Here is a 19,607-nt window from a genome sequence, read left to right on the forward strand (position 1 = left end):
TTGTATGATCATGTCTCGGTCATTGTTGTTGCTGCAAATGGCATCATCTCACCCTTTTCTATGAGTAATATCGCATTGTAAATATGGGCCATATCTCCTTTCTCCATTCCTGTGTCATTGGGCATTTTGGTGACTTCCCTGTCCTGGTATTGTAAATAGTGCTGCAGTGCTCCTTGGAGTACATGCGACTTTTTGAATGATGGTTTCATCCAAATAGGCCCAGAAGTGGAACTGCAGGATCTTAATGTAGCTCTGGTTTTCCTTTCCTATGGTGCTTCCATAGCACCTTATCAGCTATTTACATTCCCATACAGGCGCAGGAGGGAAGATTTCCTCTTCTCCATGCCCCTCTCATGTTGATTTTTGTAGATTTTTGCAGGTGGCCATTTCTGTCTGGTTGGAGAAGACACCCAGTTGTCAGTTTCACTTACATTTCTTAAATAATTAGCAATGTGGAGCATGTTATCCTGTGCTTTTGTATTAAACAGTGTGAGTGTAGTTTCTCTCTTGCAATTGGATTCTTGAAAGTCGGCTCTGTTTTTTAAAACATTTATTCATTTGTTTGGCTATGTCAGGTCTTAGAGTAGCCCCATGGCATGTGGGATCTTAGTTCCTGGACCAGGGATCGACCAGGTGTCCAGTGCATTGGAAGGCGAATTCCTAACCTCTGGACCGCAAGGGAAGTCCCAAGTCTGCCCTCTTTTGAACTCTTTATCGATTCCCTGCCTTTTGACATTTTTTTTTTTTTTGACATTTCTTGAGGGCAGGTGTCCTTTACAGCCCCGCAGGCTTTGTGAATATGAAGTGCCCTTCAACTGCAGTGGACTGTCCTGGTGGCTCAGTGGTAAAGAATCCGCCTGTAATGCTGGAAGTGCAGGAGATGTGTGGGAGACACGGGTTCTATCCCTGGGGTCAGGAAAATTCCCTGGAGGAAGAAATGGCAACCTTCTCCAGTATTCCTGCCTGGAAAATTCTAAAGAGACAGGGGTAGCGGGCTATGGTCCACGGGGATCACAAAGAGGTGGACACGACTGAGCACGCCCGCCTCCTTGCAGATTAAGCTGCGTGGTTGTCAAGTTGTTCTGCGACGTGTCCACAAGGGGGCAGCACTTCCTCGTGCCTCACTCTGATAACTCTTGTCTTGTTCAGCCGCCCAATCTTGTTCAACTCTTCGCGACCCCATGGACTGCAGCACACTAGGTTTCCCTGTCCTTCACTAGCTCCAGATATAAATGATATGGAGAAAAATAAAAGAGGGGTGAGGGGAAAGGATAAGAATTGCTGGGGAAGGGACAGTTAAGAACTTAAATAAGATGCTTAGGGAAATTCAGTTCAGTTGCTCAGTTGTGTCTGACTCTTTGTGACCCCATCCATGGACTGCAGAACACCAAGCCTCCCTGTCCATCACCAACTCCTGGAGTTTACCCAAACTCATGCCCATTGAGTTGGTGATGCCATCCAACCATCTTATCCTCTGTCGTCCCCTTCTCCTCCTGCCTTCAATCTTTCCCAGCATCAGCATCTTTTCAAATGAGTCAGCTCTTCACATCAGGTGGCCAAAGTATTGGAGCCTCAGCTTCACGATCAGTCCTTCCAATGAACACTCAGGACTGATCTCCTTTAGGATGGACTGTTTGGATCTCCTTGCAGTCCAAGGGACTCTCAAGAGTCTTCTCCAACACCACAGTTTAAAAGCATCAATTTTTCACATTCAGCTTTCTTTATAGTCCAAATCTCACATCCATACATGACGACTGGAAAAACCATAGCTTTGACTAGACAGACCTTTGCTGGCAAAGTAATGTCTCTGCTTTTTAATATGGTGTCCAGGTTGGTCATAACTTTCCTTCCAAGAAGTAAGCATCTTTTAATTTCATGGCTGCAGTCACCATCTGCAGTGATTTTGGAGCCCCCCAAAATAAAGTCTCTCACTGTTTCCGCTGTTTCTCCATCTATTTCCCATGAAGTGATGGGACCAGATGCCATGATCTTCATTTTCTGAATGTTGAGGTTTAAGCCAACTTTTTCACTTTCCTCTTTCACTTTCATCAAGAGGCTCTTTAGTTCTTCTTCACTTTCTGCCATAAGGGTTGTGTAATCTGCCTATCTGTATATCTGAGATTATTGATATTTCTTCTGGAAATCTTGATTCTAGCTTGTGCTTCATCCAACCCAGCGTTTCTCATGATGTACTCTGCATATAAGTTACACAAGCAGGGTGACGATATACAGCCTTGATGTACTCCTTTTCCTATTTGGAACCAGTCTGTTGTTCCACGTCCAGTTCTAACTGTTGCTTCCTGACATGCACACAGATTTCTCAAGAGGCAGGTCAGGTGGTCTGGTATTCCATCTCTTTCAGAATTTTCCACAGTTTATTGTGATGCACACAGTCAAAGCCTTTGGTGTAGTCAATAAAGCAGAAATAGATGTTTTTCTGGAACTCTCTTGCTTTTTCGATAATCCAGTGGAAAATTGGCAATTGATCTCTAGTTCCATGGAGGCTTGGGGAAGGCCTCGCTGATAAACTGACATGCGAACAAAGACCTGAAAGAAGTGGCGTTTTTTGTTTTTTCTTTAACGGCTGCAGCCCAGGGAGGGTAAACAGTGCAAAAACCTCAAAGAGAAGCATGCAGGGCGTGTTCCAACCCTACTTGGTCAGTGACCCTACCCAGATAACCTGTCTTATTCCAAAACCTACCCCCATCCCACCGTTATTCCTTTATCCAGCTTCATTTTATCCCCCACACAGAATTTTTCAATGTATTATTCCATGTTTATTACGTCTGTTTTCTGTTTTGTGCGAGAGCGAGCGTCTTTGCCTGTCTGGTTCGCCCATTGCAGCCAAAGCCTTTAGTAGTGTGAGGCACACCGCAGAAGCTTGACAGGAGGCTCTGGGATGAGAAGAACGCGCGGTTGAGGTAAGGAAGAAGAGACCCGACCTCCTGATGCCTTGATTGGGGGAAACTCTCTGCGAGTGGAATACAGGTAAGAAGCCCGCACGGCTCAGCGTCCAGATTCCCCCGGCCTGGTGCGCGTCTCTGCGCATGCGCCGAGAGCGGCCGATCCGCGCGTTTCATTGGCTGCGGCCAGGGGAATTGCGCATGCGCACTCCTCCCGCGTGTTCCTGTGTGGTGGGTTTTGCTCTCCAGCCTCTGCTGTATCCGTGGCAGCCCATCTTCCCATCCGGGGCCCCCGTGCGTTCTGGAGCTCGGAATGTTCCCAGAACTCAATAACCTCCTCAACACCACCCCTGAAGGGGTGGAGCAGGTAAGAGGTCGCAAGGTCGAGGAGGAGGTTGGATTCTGGGAGCGCGGCCCAAGACCGGACACCCGGATGAAGCGCGCGCAGACCCGTGGGAAATCACGTGATGTCCGTGGCCGGGGGGTGCCTGGGAGTTGTAGTCCGCAGAGGGCCCGCCCCCCGAGGCTGGGCTGGACGCTTAGGCCTGCGAAAGGTGGGCATCCTGCGCGTTTTCGAAGGTCGCGTGCGCCCTTGAAAGACCGCAGCAAGCACGTTATACGTTTGGGTTGACTTAAGTGTATAGGCGACCCTTGTGCGTGTTCACCGTGGTGGGAGCCCTAGCGCCCAAACAGAGGTTGGTGGTGGTGGTTTAGTCGCTCTGTCCGTGTCCGACTCTTTGTGACCCCATGGACTGTAGCCCGCCAGTCTCTTCTGTCCGTGGGATTCTCCAGGGAAGAATACTGGAGTGGATTACCATTCCCTTCTCCAGGGGATCTTCCCGACGCAGGGATGGAACTGCCTGTCCCGCGCGCGTCTCTTGCCTTAACAGGCGGATTCTTGACCACTGAGCCACCTGGAACACCCCACCCCCCGCCCCGCCCACCATCATAAGGGAGCAACTTCCTAACGACCTTAAGCCCCCTCTGTCCCGGGAGCACTCGGCAGGTTTCAGCGAACACTTCTGCTCGTCTTCCTCCTCATGTTTTTGAACAGTGCTCTCTGAAGCTGCTCGCAGCCAACGTTTGATTGCACAACCCCGCCTTTGGCACCACAGCCTCCCTGCTCTGTTTTCTTCGCTCTCTCCTTTCCACGGTCTAGAGCAACTCAAAAATGTTCATGCGTTAGCCCGAGGGTTGCCTCTCCTAGGAGCATAGGTGATTTATTTCATAACTCCTGTCTTTCTGATGAAATGGTAAGCTCGTCCAGGCGGCCAAGACACCTAGTGTGTAAAACCTTTTTGTTACTCCATCAGTTCACTTCAGTCTCTCAGTCATGTCTGACTCTTGGCTACCCCATGAATCACAGCACGCCAGGCCTCCCTGTCCATCACCAACTCCCGGAGTTCACTCAAACTCATGTCCATCGAGTCGGTGATGCCATCCAGCCATCTCATCCTCTGTCGTCCTCTTCTCCTCCTGACCCCAATCCCTCCCAGCATCAGAGTCTTTTCCAATGAGTCAACTCTTCCCATGAGGTGGCCAAAGTACTGGAGTTTCAGCTTTAGCATCATTCCTTCCAAAGAAATCCCAGGGCTGATCTCCTTCAGAATGGACTGGTTGGATCTCCTTGCAGGCCAAGGGACTCTCAAGAGTCTTCTCCAGCACCACAGTTCAAAAGCATCGATTCTTCAGCGCTCAGCTTTCTTCACAGTCCAACTCTCACATCCATACATGACCTCAGGAAAAACCATAGCCTTGACTAGACGGACCTTTGTTGGCAAAGTAATGTCTCTGCTTTTGAATATGCTATCTAGGTTGGTCATAACTTTTCTTCCAAGGAGTAAGCGTCTTTTGATTTCATGGCTGCAGTCACCATCTGCAGTGATTTTAGAGCCCCATGAAATAAAGTCTGACACTGTTTCCCTGTTTCCCCATCTATTTCCCATGAAGTGATGGGACTGGATGCCATGATTTTCGTTTTCTGAATGTTGAGCTTTAAGCCAACTTTTTCACTCTCCACTTTCACTTTCATCAAGAGGCTTTTTAGTTCCTCTTCACTGTCTGCCATAAGGGTGGTGTCATCTGCATATCTGAGGTTATTGATATTTCTCCTGGCAATCTTGATTCCAGATTGTGCTTCTTCCAGTCCAGCGTTTGTCATGATGTACTCTGCATATAAGTTAAATAAGCAGGGTGACAATATACAGCCTTGACGTACTCTTTTTCCTATTTGGAACCAGTCTGTTGTTCTGTGTCCAGTTCTAACTGTTGCTTCCTGACCTGCATACAGGTTTCTCAAGAGGCAGATCAGGTGGTCTGGTATTTCCATCTCTTTGCAGAATTTTCCACGGTTCATTGTGATCCACACAGTCAAAGGCTTTGGCATAGTCAATAAAGCAGAAATAGATGTTTTTCTGGAACTCTCTTCCTTTTTCCATGATCCAACGGATTGGCAGTTTGATCTCTGGTTCCTCTGCCTTTTCTAAAACCAGCTTGAACATCTGGAAGTTCACGGTTCACGTATTGCTGAAGCCTGGCTTGGAGAATTTTGAGCATTACTTTGCTAGCATGTGAGATGAGTGCAATTGTGCGGTAGTTTGAGCATTCTTTGGCATTGCCTTTCTTTGGGATTGGAATGAAAACTGACCTTTTCCAGTCCTGTGGCCACTGCTGAGTTTTCCAAATTTGCTGGCATATTGAGTGCAGCACTTTCACAGCATCGTCTTTCAGGAGTTGAAATAGCTCAACTGGAATTCCATAGTCCCAGGCAAATAGTTTTCAGTAAATCCTTGTGCATTTTAATTGCCCCGCAGTTTTTCTCTGCCCAAGCCTCCAGATGGCACTGCTGACCTTGCCAGTTCCTACTTACTAGCACCTCCAAAGTCCAAACCGAGGGCTACAATGAGGGATAGAAGTGGGCACCAGGAAATGACAGCACCAGGGGTAAACTTCAGAGTCTGCTAGTGTAATCTTTCATATTTTACGAGAGGAAAAAATATCAGGACAACAGAGAGATGACCTTCCCTATCACTGACAAGGAACAAAGGCTGACTGGAGCGGGACAGCCAGCCCCTGCAAAGGCCATCTTTGGAGGTCTTTCCCGGGCTCTCCACAATGAGAGCTCTGCCTGACGCAGTTCCCAAGGCCACTGGGAGGAGGACTTTGATCCCGGCTGTCTCTTGGAACAACTGCTTTCTCATCCCCTGCCTATGGGACAGAATTGGCATAAGGATTAGAGTTAGGGAGGACATTGGATTAAATGACCTTTTAGAAGACCCCTTGCAATATGGAAAGTCAGTGATTTTTATTGGGTTCTGATGGTAAAATCTTACTTTGTTCAGGATTTAATTTTCTCAATGGCACTCCACTCCAGTACTCTTGCCTGGAAAATCCCATGGATGGAGGAGCCTGGTGGGCTGCAGTCCTTGGGGTCGTGAAGAGTCAGACACAACTGAGCGACTTCACTTTCACTTTTCACTTTCATGCATTGGAGAAGGAAATGGCAACCCACTCCAGTATTCTTGCCTCCCCTGTCCCAGGGACAGGGGAGCCTGGTGGGCTGCCATCTATGGGGTTGCACAGAGTCGGACATGACTGATGTGACTTAGCAGCAGCAGCAAGACTGGAGAGGAGTGAGGAAAAGAAGGGATTTTGTTCTCCGTTGCCTGGGGAAGATGATAGCTTGAGATAGGCTTGCCCAAAATGAGTACGTTTAATACAGATCACTTTCACTGTTGGTTTTTCTATAATTTTTACTTATTTTCTTCTTTTTCTGGTTAAATACACAAATACACACACACATGAGTCTCCAGGTATAGAAATTTAAAAGTAGACACAATCCACTAGATTTTGACACTCAGTTGACCTCTTTCCAGGGAGTCTAATACATCTTTTTGTGTTCTTCTTAACTTTTAGGGAAAGCTGACTCTACTCTGTGATGCCAAGACAGATGGCAGTTTCCTTGTGCACCACTTTCTCTCCTTCTACCTCAAAGGTATAAGACTATAGAAAAAGAAAACCCAAGGCCAGGGCGGGGGATGGGGGCGGAAAGAGGCCTGTTTAAGGTAGCACTAGAAATAGTATTAACTAGTCAGGCCTTTGGTGTTTGGGTAACCAGATGGCTATTTGTTAGTTAATGGGATTAATGGCCCATCTTGTTCCCACCTCTACTATACCAGCGACTGCCGTGTATTCACTGTATCCAGTATTGCCTTCCATTTCTCCACCCCCTGTGCAGGCACTGACTCCCTTAGGGCCTTGTGTGGCCTCTTCATTCTGTTGATCCTTGGGCCTTGGGTGGTTTGAAGTCTCGAGGCATCAACCCGTTAACACTTTGCCCTGGCAATAGATGCTTCCTAAGGAACAGAGGCGGGAAAAAAAAACAAAAAACAGCTCTGCAGTTCACATACAGAAATCGATTAGAAGAAGAAAACAGCCAAATGAAAAATAAAGACTTAACTGATTCTCCTTGAGTCCCCACTGAGCCAGGCCAGGATACAAGGTTGACCTTTGGCACTCTGAGTTGTAATCATTTACAGCTTTGAAAGTGATTTTCCTTTCTAGATGGTGTTATTGTCAGCTTATACAGAGCAAGAGCATCTACAGATAAGTTCTTAGAATTAATTAAGTTCATAAGGTAGCTAGAGTTTCTTTGTGTTCTTATATCCTCGGGTATTAGACTGGTTTAAAAATTCAGTTGTATCTCTGTAACCAACAAGGAGTTAGAAAAATACAGCTTTTTAAAAACTATAATGTATTTTCAGGGGAACAAACTAAGGTTCCTGGTGATACATCTCACAGGTAAAGTACATCTCAGAATCAATGAAATAAGATATAATTATTAATATGAAAAAAGGACATCTTCAAATCAAATTGAGTATGTCAGGTTGCAAGGCATGGGTTCTCTAGATCTGCCTCAGTTCTTTTGTTTCCAGAGGCAAGAAGTATCTGAGACTGATTGTAAATAGAGAGTTGGTTAAAAATCAGTTTATTTTGTTTTCCAGCCAATTGTAAAGTCTGCTTTGTGGCCCTCGTCCAGTCCTTTAGTCACTATAATATGGTGGGGCAGAAGCTGGTAAGTATGTTAGACCTCTGTGATGAGACCCCTGAGTGAGTGTGTGCGCCAGGCATACGTATGCTGTCAGGCTGGGCTTCCCTGTTTGGGTTGCAGGGAACTTAGAAAGGGAAGGACTAAGGAAATCATGGGATCCTGAACCCTTTATCTGAAGGGCAAGGGCAGCATCTCTGCGTGTTTTGTTCATTTGTCAAGTGTTTAGAACCAGACCTGTTATGGATTAAATCAAACCCTTCTCCACTGAGTCTGGACCAGTTAAGGTTTCTTCCTTCTCAGGGTGAACATTAATCTTGTCTCCAGTGGGTTAGAGATCACAGCTTGGTCTCTGCCCAGCTGAGTACCTCCCACTGTCTCTCCCTTAGTCTAGGGCTTTTGTCACACGCCCCTCACCTCATCTTGGTTTGCCCCTTGTCTTACTAAATGCAGCCATGCAAGAGTAAGATGTCTGAGAGGCTGGTGACCCTCCTGGCACCTCACCTGGCACATTACTTGTGACCTGTGACGAGGTGAATTTCTGGGGCTCTTGTTGTTACGTGTTTTTGGTTTAAGTCAGGCTCAGAGTGGGAGAGAACCAGGCCATGCATCAGCAGTGATCTTCGAAATGACAGCCTTACTGTCAGTCCTCTTCTCTGATGGGGGGAACCAGTGAGAGAGCGAGAGGGTTTCCCATGCTTTGCAGGGAAGGGAGAAGTTCCTGTGCCAGAGGTCAGAGCACAGGCTCAGGGAGCACAGTCGTGTCAGGAACACGGTTGCATTCCAGGTCGGTGAGGCGTGTGTTTGGCCCTGGCATCTGTGAGATGAGAAAGGTGTGTATTCTCATATCTGGTTTGGCTGCTTTTCCTGTTACCTTTGACTCACCAACCCGGCAGGAATGGCATGCACAGCTCTGGGTGTGCCCAGCACTAGAGCGTGAGTTTCCGTCCTCTTGCTGTAGTGCTGTTCTTACATCAGTACAGTAGTCATGAGCAAGAGCAAAGGAGACGGTCAGGAGTCCTTCTCTCTGCCAGGAGGGCCGTTGTTGCTAATGGTGCTGCACAGTGAACACCAGTGTGTGACTGAGCGATCAAGGCCTGGTCTGGGGACACAAGGAGTCTGAGTTCTATGTCACCTGCTGCTTCTGCAGAACCGCGGGTTGCATGTCTGGACAGTGTCACCATCACGGGATGTTGAAATGCAGATTCCCAGGCCCTGCCCCTAAGGCTTCTAGCCCTGGAGTAGGGCCCAGAGATCTGCATTTTAATCAGGTATCTCAGGAGATTCTTGTTTTTATTTTTAATTTTTGGTTATGTTGGGTCTTCATTGCTGAGGGTGCTTTTCTCTTGCTGTGGTGCATGGGCTTCTCATTGCAGTGGGTTCTCTTGTTGGGAAGCACAGGCTCTAGGGCGTGTGGGCTTCAGTAGTTCTAGTTCCCAGGCTTAGAGCACATGCTCCACAGTTGTGGTGCAGGGGCTTAATTGCTCTTGACACATGTGGGATCCTCCCAGTTCAGGGATCAAACCCATATCTTCTGCATTAGCAGGCAGATCTTTACCACTCAGCCACCAAGAAAGCCCTCAGGAGATTCTTAATTACATGGTTCATAAAGACCCATGTTTACGAAGCACTGGTCGGGAGCAGGGGTTGAGCAGCCACAGTCTGCACCCCCTGTTTTCTGTACGTGAAGTTTTATTGGAGCACAGCCACCCCCATCTGTGGCTGCTATGAGAGCAGAGTTGAGTTGTTGCAACAGAGACTGTCACCCCACCACCACGTTACTATTTACTTTCTGTTTTTAAATGTACTTTATTTTGTAACTACATGCCCTTAAAAAGGCAACTTTATATTACTATCATACAGTAAAAAGCAGTACTAGGTAAAAAATAAGTATATAAGCAAAAGAAAGTAAGTTTTTTAAGAAATGTGACAAGTAGAGACTTCCCTGGTGGTCCAGTGGCCAAGACTTTGTGTCCCCAGTGAAAGGGGCCCAGATTCGATCCCTGGTCAGGGAACTAGACCCCTCATGGTGCAGCAAAAGAGCCTGCGTGCCACAACTAAGACCCAGCGCAGCCAAGTAAGAAAAGAAGAGAGTTAACAAAAAAATTTGTTTTAAGAAAATGTGAAAACTACATGTAAATGCACATCTGACAATAGAACACGGGTTGTGTGTGGGGAGCACCCAGGGGAGATAAGACCTGGGTTCCCATGTCAGGCAGCCAGACGCACGTCCGCGGGGCTCCAAATGGGCCCGGCGCCCTCGCACCCAGGGGAGACAAGACCTGGGCTCCCGTGTCAGGCAGCCAGACGCACGTCCGCGGGGCTCCAAACCCGGCGCCCTCGCACCCAGGGGAGACAAAACCTGGGCTCCCATGTCAGGCAGCCAGACACATGTCCGCGGGGCTCCAAATGGGCCTGGCGCCCTCGCACCCAGGGGAGACAAGACCTGGGCTCCCATGTCAGGCAGCCAGACGCACGTCCGCAGGGCTCCAAACGGGCCCGGCGCCCTCTCAGGAGCTGGCGTCCTGGAGTCGTGAGCCCCTTGGTGCCAAGTCCTCTCCGATGAGGCCCCCGCCAGCCCGGGAACTCACTCTCCTCTCCGTGGTCGGGTGCAGGGTGTCAGCCTGACCACAGCGCGGGAACGCGGGCAGCTGGTGGTCCTCGAGGGTCTCAGGTCCGCGGTGGACATCTTCTTCCGGCCCCGGGAGGAGCCGCACCCCCTGCAGTTCCTCAGGTCAGTCAGCCCGCAGGTGGGCCCCGCCCCGGGTCTCCGTGTAACCCCTTTCTCTCTCCCCGACGTAGGAGGGCAGAGCCGGCTGCAGAAGGCAGGCACTGCCCGGGTGTCTCGGCATCACTCAAGGTCCTCGCCTCTGTCAGAGGCTGTGTGCCTGTCCCGGAAGCTGTAGAAAGCTAAGGAGCCCACGAAGATGGGAGATCCTGCATGCTGCAACTAAGAACCAGCACAGCCAAATCAATAAATAATGTTAAAAAAAAAAAAAAGGCCAAGTGTGTGGCCTGTGTGTGTGGCCTTGCACACAGCCTGTCCCGTCTCTGAAGCTGGTGTCTTTGAATGGGTGGGCCTGGTCTCCATCTGAGCCCAGATTATATAGACAGCATCATTCTACCTGCTGTTAGCGGGGTTTGGCCCTGGAGTGTGGGGCCGTGAGGCCGGTACCTATGCCCCAGGCTCTGATTTCTGAGCCCACCTCCCCACCACCCCCATTGCTGGGAGACCACTGCTGCAGTCACTGGGGAGGTGGAGGTAGCGGGGCCAGTAGTAGGTCAGACCTGGTCCGAACATGAGCGCTCAGGCTACCGCTCACACCTGGACGCGTGAACTGCTGCTGAGCTTTCATCCTCAGTTATGACCTCCCAGGAAGGCCTCTCCCTTTAAAGCAGAGGCCTTAAGCCCTTGGACTGAGAGGCTGTGTGGGCCTCTGGGGGGTTTATTTCTGTGTCCCTGAGTTGCTAGCACAGTGCTCTGTACCCAGCAGGCCTCAGGGAATAGTTGAACTGAAATAAACATGCCCACGGGAGTGTGCCTTTTCTTTCCAGGCAGCTCATGAGCCTCTTGGTGCCAAGCACTGGACCCACTTCTTTCCCTCCCCCATCCCCTCCACCCCTCACCCCCCGTGCTGCTGAGTTGTCTCTTGAACATCTGGAGAGCACGTGAGCTGTCTGGTGACTTCTGCCCTGTGTCCCAGGGAGGCCAATGCTGGGGACCTGCAGCCGCTGTATGCACTTGTGCGGGACGCCCTGGAGCCTGTGGACTGTGGGGAGGCCGCCTGGAGGTGCCCGGTGCTGCTGGTGGACGACCTTAGCGTGCTGCTGAGCCTGGGCATGGGGCCGGTGGCGGTGCTGGACTTCGTCCATTACTGCAGGGCCACCGTGTGCCGGGAATGGAAGGTAATCGGGCGCTGCACCCCGAGGTCCTGCCGTGAACCCCACGGGCCCAGAGGGCCACTTGCTGGCAGTTATCTCTTCTGTCTGATGGCTCGGGGCTTTTTCTTTACTCCGGCAGCCCCAGAAATCTTCACCCCATGCAGCCTGCACTGTGCTACCTGCCATTGCTAAAAAGTAAGATCCTGAAAACTGAAGGGTGCCTGGCCCTGACTGTAGTGGGGTTGGCCACGTGTGGTCCTGCGTCTGTCCCCGCTCTGCCACACGACAGTATCGCTCTGAGTGTGTTTTGAAGGTCAGTTAAGATAATAGATGTAAAACTGCTTTAAGGATTGTGAGGTGAAGGGACTTGCCTGGCAGTGCAATGGTTAAGATTCTGTGATTCCACTGCAGGGGGCGTGGGTTCGATCCCTGGTCAAAGAACTGTGATCCTACATGCCACACAGTGTGTCCCAAAACAAAAACAATATGAAAATTGCGAGGTGCAATGCAGGGGTAGGGTGTAACCTTCATTGTTAAGTTATGAGGCAAAAATAGAGATTTTGCCTCATAGGGATTTTAGCAAAACAGTAACACCTGTGGTACCCACCTCCCAGGAACCAGACCGCAAGAATTAAGTGAGGGGGAGCTTACAGACATCAGCTGAGCGTGTGTCCCACAGGGCCAGGCTGGGCACAGGGCAGTGGGGACGGGGGAAGTGGATTAGTCAGGGTGTGTGGATCCAGCGGTGCATGCCACTCACCTCCTGCGTGCAGGGTCCTGCCTGGAAGCTGGATTTAGGGGACCTTAGGCCATCCTGCCTACAGTCGCAGGGCCGGGCGCCAGGGTGATGGGGAAAGAATGGGGGGGGCGGCGTGTAAGGGGCCTCAGGACACAGTTCAGCGGGGCTGGGGGAGGAGTGAAGCAGGCAGTCAGTTTGTGCAGCTCAGCCTGCCGTGTGGCCCACTGTGCTGTGTGCAGTCGCTCAGTCGTGTTCGACTGTGACCCCGTGGAGTGTAGCCCGCCAGGCTCTTCTGTTCATGGCGTTCTCCAGGCAAGAATACTGGAGTGGGTGGCTATTCCCTTGTCCAGGGGAGTCTTCCTAATCCAGGGATCAAAGCCAGGTCTCCCGCATCGCAGGCGGGTTCTTTACCACCTGAACCACTGGAGTGGTAGCCTATCCCTTCTCCAGGGGATCTTCCCGACCCAGGAATTGAACCGGGGTCTCCTGCATTGGAGGCGGATTCTTTACCAGCTGAGCTACCAGGGAAGCCCCGTGTGGGCCACTATCAACTTCTTTTTGTAAAAATACTTATATTAATTAAGAAAGTAAAACTTGGAAATAGTTTAATAGAGAAAGTAGTTTAATACTAAAATTTCAATATTTTTATATTATAAAGTTTTTAATATTTTAATTAAAGTTTTAATATTAAAATAGTTTAATAAAGAAAAAAAGAAGATATAAACAGGATATAAAGTCTACTGTAGCAAAAAGTAAGTCTCTCCTTCCCTCCCTCATATATCCTTCCGGAGCGTCTGAGCAGTCATAAATGCATTTGTATGTACGCTCATCTCCCTGCTTTTCTTTTCACATTCCGAGTAACCCACCATCCACACAGTTTGGTACTTCTTTTCATTTACTAACACACAGTGTGTGTTTTGCTGTCCACTGCCCCCGAAACAGAACACACTGATCTGCTTTATTCTTTTTCACGACTGGATGCTCTTCCTTGCTTACAGACAAACTGAGCTGGACGTCCAGGCTGGGTGTGCTGGTGAAGCTGTTCCAGCAGACGATTGCAGGCCCGAGCCCTGAGCCCAGTCCCATGAGAGGGCGTGCAGGGCAGCGGAGGCTCCCAGAGACCCGCGTGTCTTGAGTCTGGCGTCCCTCCTGACAGCCTCTATCTGTTGCAGGGAAACGTCGTTGCCCTCGTACATGACAGTGGAGATGCCGAGGATGAGGAGAGCGATGTCCTGCTGAATGGCCTTAGTCACCAGAGCCACCTGATCCTGCGGGCTGAGGGCCTGGCCACCGGCTTCTGCAAAGACGTGCATGGGCAGGTGCGCGGGGCCCTGGCTCACTGGGAGCTGCTCGCCTCCTCTGTGCGCCCCACTGCCCCGGGACAGTGTCGTGCACGGGCAGGTGCGCGGGGCCCTGGCTCTCCGGGAGCTGCTCGCCTCCTCTGTGCGCCCCACTGCCCCGGGACAGTGTCGGGCCTTGGGGTAGTCCACTAGGATATGCCCTCGGGTGGGAGGGAGGTCTCAGAAGTTGTGTGAATGCAGATCCGAGTCCGCTCCAGGGGTTCTTGGCCCTGTGCACCAGGGCAGGTTTTGCACGGTGGTCATTTGCAGCCAGAGGGGAGTTCTTGGAGAGGAGATGACTGTCCAGCTATCCCCTGGGGAAGGCAATAAACAGCAGACTTCTACCACAGGGTCATAGCAGGCTCTGTGTATTCAGGCCAACACCATTCCTTTTCAAATGGAGACTTGGGAGGCTATTCTCCTGGCTGGCGTTACTGCCACCCCCTAACCCCACCACTGGGATGTTTGGAGTACTTAGGGGGAAGCATGGAGTCCTGCCTGTGGCCTGGAAGGGAGGTCAGGTTCTCCCCATGCCCAGGGGCTGCCATGGTTCTCTGCCTTCTGAAACTTCTCTTTCGGGATCACCCTAAAGCCTTTGCCACCTCTTCCAGGTTAACTTCGCGTTGACCACTTTTGACCCATTAAGGGTGGGTGGGTGGGAGTTTTGGCCCAGAGTCATTCAGAGTCAGGTATGGAAATCAGAGCATTCGAGCAGGCTCAGAGAGGCTGTGCTGGTGGTATGCCAGGCACACCCCGAGGAGACCCTTCCACTGGCAGCGTGTGGCTCTGAAGCCGCTCAGCCCCGCAGAGCGATGTAGTCACTTAGGACAAATGTCTAGTCTTTGGAGCCTCAGAATTGAGTGTGTGCATTCTATTGCATTGGCCTTCCAAGTTCATCTAGCCCAAAAGTACAAAACCAGGCTCACAGAAAAGACCGAAAGGAAATACACGAAAGTACTTTCATGGTTTTTCTCTGGATGAGTGTTTTCTACTTTTCTTTGTCTTCCGTGTTTTCCAGGATGAGCAAATATTACTATAGTAATGGAGGGGAAACCTCTGTTTTAGGTGACGGGTAGTGAGCTTTGTTTCAGAGGTTGGTCCCATTTACCGCATCGCACCTGACCTCAGCTGAAGGTCAGCGAGGAGGCAGACAGGGTTCACACTGGAGCAGGTACTCGGGGGGCTTCTCCTCTTTCATTCTTCTCTTCGTCACTTAGCTGAGGATCCTGTGGAGAAGACCACTGCAGCCCACCACCCCCCGGGATCGAAGCCTCACGTACCAGTACAAGATACAGGACAAGAGTGTATCCTTTTTCGCCAAAGGAATGTCTCCTGCTGTTCTGTGACCTGATTTAGGGGCGGCTGAAGCTACCTGGGACTATTTTTTGGTGGTGAAAGATCAAGCAACTGAGCAGAAATGGGGTCCTTTGGAGCCTTCCTCATTCAAAACGCTTTAGCTCCAACTCCCCATTTTTGGTTGTGGTGACTCAAAGCCGGAGTGGGTGTGAACGTGCCAGCCAAGAGGCAGTCCTGGATGGCAGGTGTCCCGGTGACATCTAGGATAAGTGTGGCCGATACACAGTGAGCTCCCACCTCGTGGCTTCCCGTGGATGGTCACGTTTACTTTGACCTTCATATTGCAAGGGGATTTTCTTCTTCTTCAGTCCATTGAGGAAGCAGGCTTCGAGGGGTTTGGAAGCACGCTCAGCATCATAGAGTAGGCTAAAGATTAGGAGATTAGGCTACAGATTGCCAACTGACCCGCGTGGAAACCAGAGGCAGGCTCCGCCCTGTTCAAAGGTTAGCTCCTCTTATTTCTGTGGTTGCTGGGTTCCTGGCCTAGCATGCCGTTGAGGCCAAGCCATCAAGGCCCTGGGCTTGGCCACACAGGGCCCCCATGGGGCACAGGTTTGCATGGCCTTGGTGAGGCCGGGAACGAATGTTCTTGCTTCCAGGCAGGCTAGGACCTTGAGGAGGAGCCAGTGCCTCGCTCTCGTGTGAAGACTGAAGGCGGGGAGCTCTCGCCCAGCATCCTGTGATCCACTTGCCACACTCAGCCCCTCAGTCAAGGTCACCTCAGCCTGTTTTCTTAAAATGAGTACATTCTATTGTATGTATGTTATGCTATGAAGATTTCGACCTTAAGAAATAAGTAAAATTAAAAAGATAACACTGCTTTGCAGGGACTAAGGACATTTTCATAACCAGTGTTTACTTTTAACTCAGTGTGGACATGAGTTTGAGTGAACTCTGGGAGTTGGTGATGGACAGGGAGGCCTGGCGTGCTGCAATTCATGGGGTTGCAAAGAGTCGGACACGACTGAGCAACTGAACTGAACATTTTTTAGCTTTGTAAAAGGGAACAATTTATCGCCCTGCTCCTCAAGTCGTGCTGACTATTGTGTAGGTTTTTCCATTGACACAGTAGCTGCTTTTCTTCTGAAAATATGGCATTTGATAGAATATTTTAAAATTACGAGTGTAAGTCACTTAAAGTAGCTATTAAAGAATGCCATTCTTTTATTAGTACGTAAATATTTATACACGCTTCATATGAGCTGCAGTTCTGAATGGGTAAGGCACCGCAGGACGCTTTTTACATGATATGGTATTTCTTCTCTTGGTATATAAATATTTTCAGTAAACTTTTAATGTTTAATAGCTACTTAGCATTTTATGGTATCATTAATTTCTAATTTGCATAGCTATTCTCTAGGCATGTGGGTTCTGATTTTTGTAATTATAAATTACGCTGTTATGAATTTTATATACTATGCCTGTTTGGGGATTGGGCAAGTACTTGTTTCCTTAGAACATTAATCCATTCCGCAAATATTGAGCACCTTCTGAGGGTGTGGGGCTTTCCTGGTGGCTCAGATGGCAAAGAATCTGCCTGTAATGTAGGAGACCCGGGTTTGATCCCGGGGTCGGGAAGATCCTCTGGAGAAGGGCATGGCAACCCACTCCAGTATTCTTGCCTGGGAAGTTCCATGGACAGAAGAGCCTGGCAGGCTGCAGTCCATGTGGTCGCAAAGAGTTGGACACGACTGAGCAACTAACACTTTCTGAGGGTGTGACAATGACAAAATAGGTGTCTGCCCTCGTGGAACTGACATTCCAGGGGAGGAGACAGACAACAGAATTGAGAATTAAGGGATGTAGAGTTAGACCATGATCAGTGCTCTAAATAAAGCAGAGAGGAGGCCTACGAGGGTAAGGAATAATGACATTTGAGAGACTACTCCCTGAAGTAGAATTTATGGTTGAAAGCATGGGCCGGCCCTCAGCTGTCATCAAGTCGTTCCATTCTGGATGCTGGCACCAGTTACCAGTCACCTGTTGGTTTCCTCCACCAACATCAGGTTGAAGACTAGATATGATTTTCTGAATTTTCCCATGTGTATAGGATCTATTTCTCACCCTTAATCATTTACCATTTAAAAGCTGGTGTCAACCTTCTTTTTTATTCTTTGTAATATTGGGGGAAGTCAGATTTTATCATTGCCTTTGTGTATGTTTTTCTACATTCTGGTTTTTAGAAAATAATCTTCAGAAACTTTTTTAATATTCAGATACACATCAACTCAAGAAATATTTTTCAAACACCTATTTTATATAAGAGTTTAATAAAATAATGACACCTGCTGTATTTGAATGGGCATAGAAAATAGGAACTAAATGTGATGCAGTGGAGAAGGTAACAGGCCCATCAAGGCAGTTCAAGTAATGTGAGGCTTATAGGCTGGTGGTCTGAGGAAAGAGCAATTATTTACCCTTTTTTTTTTTTTTTTTTAATTGAGGGGCCAGAGAATCAGGGAGGAATTTATGGAAGCAGTACTATTTGAACAGGACCTTGAAATGTTCTTTTTTTTTTTTCTGATTGTATGTTAATTCTTCAGAATTCAGAAATTTATGTTTCTTCCTTGCTGGAATGAAGGTGCTATTCTTTGTTTTTTTCCCTACTTTAAAATATCAACAGTTTAAAAAATATGCTTAAAATTTAGACTTGTTTAGAATTTCTTACAGTGTTGTAATTTGTCTTCATGTTGATAGCTATTAATAAATAACCCAATAGTATTTACTAAGAAGTAATGTTCTTTTCTCTTTATGTAGTTGTGGTTTATTTATGTGTGAAGTTCATAAATGAACCTCTCTGAAATTTGTCTTTAGTAACTATTGAAAGGTTAATGTATGTCAGTATCAAGATTCTTCATTATTGGGAATTCCCTGGTGATCCAATCATTAAGACTTGGGGTTTCCCTGCTGAGGACCCAGGTTCAATTCCTGGTCAGGGAACTAAGATCCCACAAGCTGTTTGGTGAGGCAAAAAAAAAAAAAAATAGTCTTCACTTAAAGGATATTATGCCCACTTCCTGGGTTGGCCAGAAAGTTCATTTGCATTTTTTGGCAACATCTTATGGATAAATATTGGTCCAGCCCAGTATTTAGCCAGATGAAATTTACCAGATCTTACCAAGGTGTAAAATATTCTTCAGGAACTTTTTCCTCTCATGTAAAAAACTGTAGTTGTTTGAGCATAGAGCCGTATGTGTCTCATAAACCATGTTGAGGAATTTGCTGCTTTTTATATGTTTTGAAATTCTTAGTGCTTTTTATTCTGAGGACTTGGACTTGGGTTGGTCAAGGTCAAGTAACTTTTTGGAGGTAATTTAAAACTTTTTCTTTGTTATTGGCCTTTATTTATGGCTACTTTTCTTTGTTGTATCAGTGCTAGTACTATTTATTTCTGAAATAGTTACCCATTCTATTTGTTTTTCTGGAAAAAGCATTTGTAAACCAGATATACAATAAAAGACTTGTATCTAGAATATATAAAGAACTCTTACAATTCAATAAGAAGACAAATATCCCAGTTAAAAAATGGGGAAAAGATTTGAATAGACACCTCACCAAAGCAGGCATAGGAATAACCAACATACACCTAAAAAGTTGATCAGCATCTTTAGCCATTAGGGGAATACAGATTAAAACCACCATGAGATACCACCATATTACCACTGAAACAGCTATATCAAAAGAAAAAACATCTGACAATTACAACTGTTAGCAAGGATAAGGAGAAATTGGAATCCTCACATATGCAGGCAGGAATGTAAAATAGTGTGGCCACTTTGGAAAACATTGGGCAGTTTCTTAAAAATGTTAAATGTAGATTGACTGTGTGACCCAGCCATTGAGTTCCTAGGTACTTACCCGAGGGAAATGGAAACGTACATCCACACAAGCATGCATGTGAGTGCTCACAGCGGTGTTATTTACAATCGGAGAAAGTGCAAGCAACCCAAATGTGCGTCAGCAGATGAAAGGACAAAGTCTGATATCTCCATACAATGAAGTACTGCTTGGCATAAATAGAAGTGGACTACTGATACATGCTGCAACATGGATGAACTTCCATAACTCTGTGCCAGACACAGAGATTACATGTCATACAATCCTGTGGGATGGGGGGCGGGGCTGTCAGGGCGGTGAAAATGAGAAACAGCTCCACTGGGCTTCTTTTTGGGATGATGATAATGTTCTAAAGTTACATTATGGTGATAGTTGCACTTTACTAAAAATCTTTATACCTAAAACAGGTGAATTTTACGGCATTTAAATGATGGGTACTGAGGTTAGCATCCTGACTCCTCTTCACTGAGAGCTCTGTGTTAGTAACAAACAGTCCCCCAATC

General features: G+C 48.0%; 1 protein-coding gene across 7 annotated transcripts in view; it reads left to right on the forward strand.

Moving 5' to 3' along the window:
* The first annotated feature begins 549 nt into the window (after window positions 1–549).
* The window catches only part of ELP6 (elongator acetyltransferase complex subunit 6), a 78,511-nt gene continuing 59,453 nt past the window's right edge, over window positions 550–19,607 (forward strand). For 3 of the 7 annotated variants that reach the window (XM_061397656.1, XM_061397660.1, XM_061397658.1), the window contains exons 1-6: window positions 550–3,270; window positions 6,819–6,897; window positions 7,907–7,977; window positions 10,566–10,684; window positions 11,655–11,856; window positions 13,744–13,890. In XM_061397656.1, the coding sequence (XP_061253640.1) occupies window positions 3,217–3,270; window positions 6,819–6,897; window positions 7,907–7,977; window positions 10,566–10,684; window positions 11,655–11,856; window positions 13,744–13,890 (672 nt within the window). In that variant the 5' untranslated portion in view covers window positions 550–3,216. The other 4 variants (XM_061397659.1, XM_061397661.1, XM_061397662.1 and 1 more) reach the window with 4 other exon arrangements.

This window comes from Bos javanicus, chromosome 22 (genome assembly GCF_032452875.1).
Source record: "Bos javanicus breed banteng chromosome 22, ARS-OSU_banteng_1.0, whole genome shotgun sequence".
Lineage (NCBI taxonomy): Eukaryota > Metazoa > Chordata > Mammalia > Artiodactyla > Bovidae > Bos > Bos javanicus.